At 35.2% G+C, this 4,123-nt stretch overlaps 1 protein-coding gene across 1 annotated transcript; it reads right to left on the minus strand.

Annotated features, from left to right (window-relative positions):
* Positions 1-273: 273 nt before the first annotated feature.
* On the minus strand, positions 274-2,241 carry LOC136849499 (pro-resilin-like). The gene is made up of 4 exons (XM_067122845.1): positions 2,233-2,241; positions 1,373-1,462; positions 505-645; positions 274-399 (listed from the first exon to the last, which is right to left on the minus strand). The coding sequence occupies exons 1-4, from the start codon at positions 2,239-2,241 to the stop codon at positions 274-276; spliced, it is 366 nt and encodes a 121-aa protein (XP_066978946.1).
* Between the last annotated feature and the right edge of the window lie 1,882 nt (positions 2,242-4,123).

Genomic DNA, 4,123 nt, shown 5'->3' on the forward strand with positions numbered 1-4,123 from the left:
GGGAGCAATACTCATGAATTAGCTCCGTCGGTGAGTCACCCATTTAGCTGAGGCTGATATCGCACTTGTCTCATTAGCGAAGTTTTATATTAGCATTGTTCGCAGTTTTTTCGCTTTTTCTTGTTCATGTTCATCATCTTCCCGACAGTTTTTATTTAGATGACTAATATTGATAGTTCTGGAGTTAAAAATTTGTTATTGTTTTATCATTTATTAATTGTCTATATTAAAAACGTTTGATTACAGATTAAGATAGGAGACAGAAGCAGTATTTTAGTGATATCCACCTCCGTAATGATCGAAAACGACGGCTGGTCCATAATAGGCCGGATGTTGAGCCTTTCCGGAGTAGCTGACTTTAGCCACGTAACCGTTGTAGTGATCAGCGGTGTAATCGACCTGAGAATAAAAGAGTTTCAAAGTAAGACAAAATCTTGAAAGAAGAAGACTTGACTTGACTGTATGATTACATATTTTTATTTGTATTAGCAAAGAGAAACTTACGTGTTGTTTTCTCCCGTCAGGGAGAGCTACGGTATATGAACCGTACACGTTGCCTTTACCGTCAGATTTTTCATTTTGGCCGAAATAGGGTCCTTTGTAATCGCCTTTGACGCTGTAGTCAAAGTGATAAGGTAGAGGTTCCTGCCGGTAAATAGAAGAGATGTGAAGAACGAAATATTAAACACCTAAGAATTACGAGGAGGTATTGGTTGGAAGAACTTTGTTTTGTAAAAGTGACGGACGTCTGATGTTTAAGTCGCGAATAGCGATTATTGAAAATAAATGTGAAATTGCGATTTTGACTCATGAAGTATTGGTCAAGGAGGATGACGTGCTGTTAGAGAGAGAGAGAGAGAGAGAGAGAGAGAGAGTGCAGAAAAGTAATTGTGTGGATGAACAAGTTATCAGACCTAAAACAGAGAACTGGAGAAACGAAAAATTGCAGTTCTCACATAACTCGAACAACTAGTGCAAGGACGCCATTTGGTGACCCAATGTAGGCTCTGATTAATATTGTATGCCACAATTTAGTACTTAGGAAATCAAATAAGAAAGCCGAAAGAAATGTTAAGGATTGCATGGGGAGGAAAAATAAGATTGGTAAAAGCAGAAACGTAACAAAGATGAAAGGCTTTTGAAAAGTTAAAGGAAACGAAATGCATTCTACAAAAAAAAAAAAATCTCAGAGATGAGTTTTGGATGAAGAAGTTACACACACACAATTATATCACACACACACACACACACACACACACACACATATATATATATATATATATACACATATATATATATATATATATATATATATATATATATATAATATATATAAAATTCTTCTATTATATATAATTCTTCTATTACTTACCCCTCCATAACCATAATTTCCATTGCCACCGTAGCCATAACCACCTGGGAAAGCCGTAGTTAGGCTGGCAATGGCCAAGACTACCAAAATCTGTAAAAAAGAAAAGGAAATTGATTCTCAGCATCAGCGTATTTGACTTATTCTGGGGACTCAGAAAATTTTTTTAATAAGAAATCTAGTATTTACTCTTTCTTTTTCATAATGCAGCAATATGGTGTTAAAAGATAATACTTTGAAACCATTTATGGTATGTTTCGAATCTCCCCATAATATTAGTATATATGCAAATGTTGTTTGTTGGTTAACTTCTTTGTGGAGTAACAGTACTATTAATTAAAAGTAACTGTGTTGTGAATATACTATACATTTCAAGATTAGTGTAGTAGTTTTATAAGTTACTGAATACTTAATTATTTGGCAAAACAGGGTATGGTTGGCTGGTATGCCAAAGAATGAATTGATGGAGTAGGCACATTATATATTAAGAATATTTTCCGTTTATGTTGAAAGAATTTGTTTTCCATTGATTATTTGTTTAATGTGAGTAAAGGTTGTGTGGAAATTTCTGCTCTGAAAAATTTATATAAAGTCAGTGTACTGTTTTTGTAGAACTAGCAAGAGCATTTTTTGTCATGTATAAATAGTGGGTTTGGAACTTCTCCTTAGCTTATATTTTACACTTCTCACAAACTATTCACGCAAGCAAAACGATTTCTCTCGATTCCTGTAACGAAAACTGAATTGACGAGAAGATTCAATTACTGTATGAAACATTTCACTGCTTTTGTTCTCGACGACTAGATCGAACTGACGCTATTGTGAGTCGCAGCCGGGAATTATATATACATGGCCAAACTCACCTTGAACATTTTGCAGCAGGTTTTGTGACAGGTTCCGGCCGGTTTTTGATCCGGCCCACTTTCGTTTACAGGCCAGTTACCAATAGCTCCGTGTTGATAGCGATGTCCATTGTTTGGATGATCTGTTCAAACACGCACTACCTATAAATGCTTGAAGTATATATGAATGTATAGTTATTATTATGAAAACTGTTCAGTGTTTATAAGGTATTTGATTACATTGTAATGATCATATGCATCAAGCATCGTTGTAGATTATACGTAGATCTTGATGTAGGTGTTAGGTTCCATGTACATTTCTAAAGTTTATTTAATAGGAGGAATGGTACTATTGCATTCTCTCTCTCTCTCTCTCTCTCTCTCTCTCTCTCTCTCTCTCTCTCTCTCTCTCTCTCTCTCTGAAAACGTAGTCTGACGAATTAATATTCGTCCTCCTATCTGTCAACATTAAGGATTTTCCGCCGAACGGGCGTTGGTTCCCGAGAGAAGACCAGACAACGATCACTGCCACATTCATACTTTGCCAATTCTTGATACCCCCCCCGTGCAGATATCTTCTTCAATATTAGCTGCTTTATACGTCAATGCATAAGGCATCAATCAATTTATATTTATATATATATATATATATATATATATATATATATATATATATATATATATATATATATATATATATATATATATATATATATATATATATATATATATATATATATATATATATATATATCTTTATCTCAGTATTATGGCTTTTCCCTTAAAGGAAGTCGGTTTCCATCAAACGGTCGCTACCACATTCATAATTTAACTGCCGATTCGTGGAGAAACCCCTTGTGCAGAAAATTTACATAATATTGAACGCCTAATACACAATCACTTGGGCTCATCAGTTGCGTCTTTATCCCCCATGTACAGTACACACTGCACCCGGTATTTTTAGACCCTCTCAGTCCCAGTCACCTCATATTTTGCTCATATTCTCTGTTTTCCTCGATGTTTAGGTCCTTCTCCATTATCCTTTGGTTGCCAATTATCCATCCCTTCCTTGGACTTCACTCCCCCTCCATCCCTTTGCTTCTGAATTGTGCAGTAATGTTCTCTCAACCTTAATCTACTGTAGTCTTAATTTATATGGGATTCTGTTTTCTATGCTGCATGTGTACGTATATCCGTATTACTAAATACAATGGTAAATGAAATTTATGTTACTTCTTTACAAAGAATCTTATTTAAAATCCCTTCTTTAGTTCCTCCATTGCATAGCCTGCCTAAATGATACGCTTCATTATATTTTCTTCTCCATGGACTGTTTTAATTGATCTATCCTCTTTGTTTCATTACTATATGATGTCTGATTTCTAGTCAACATTTTTTCCTGTGACATTAAATAGAGCAAACCTTTGATATGACTGCTGGTTTTGCTTTGAATGGTAACTTGCATGTACTGTCATTAACTACCAAATATTCAAAATGTAATTTTGCTCATTTCCCTCTTTCCCCCCAAAAAAGATATTTTTTACTCATTGGCCACCCTCGTTGTAGAACACACACACACACACACACACATATATATATGTGTGTGTGTGTGCGTATGTTTAAATATATACACACACATGTATATGCTTATACTAGCTGACCAACCCGGTGCTGCCAGGAAAACTCTAAATAACAACCTATAACTCTCTCTCTCTCTCTCTCTCTCTCTCTCTCTCTCTCTCTCTCTCTCTCTCTCTCTCTCTCTTAGCATCAACTTCGTGACAGTTTGCTGCTTTATTTCATCTGGGAAGCATCTCAGACGATCTGATCAGAATATGAATAAATTATGTATAGACATTATTCATTTTACTGTTAGACCCTTCAACGCTACTTGTTGGCTGTTATAAGTCCT

This window comes from Macrobrachium rosenbergii, chromosome 21 (genome assembly GCF_040412425.1).
Source record: "Macrobrachium rosenbergii isolate ZJJX-2024 chromosome 21, ASM4041242v1, whole genome shotgun sequence".
Classification (NCBI taxonomy): Eukaryota; Metazoa; Arthropoda; class Malacostraca; order Decapoda; family Palaemonidae; genus Macrobrachium; species Macrobrachium rosenbergii.

What these genes read in the sequence shown, in the direction of transcription:
- LOC136849499 (XM_067122845.1), bottom strand. An exon ending in GAAATTATGGTTATGGAGGG is followed by an intron (nt 646 to 1,372) that starts GTAAGTAATAGA and finishes ATTTACCGGCAG; the next exon opens with GAACCTCTACCTTATCACTT. An exon ending in CTGACGGGAGAAAACAACAC is followed by an intron (nt 400 to 504) that starts GTAAGTTTCTCT and finishes TTTTATTCTCAG; the next exon opens with GTCGATTACACCGCTGATCA.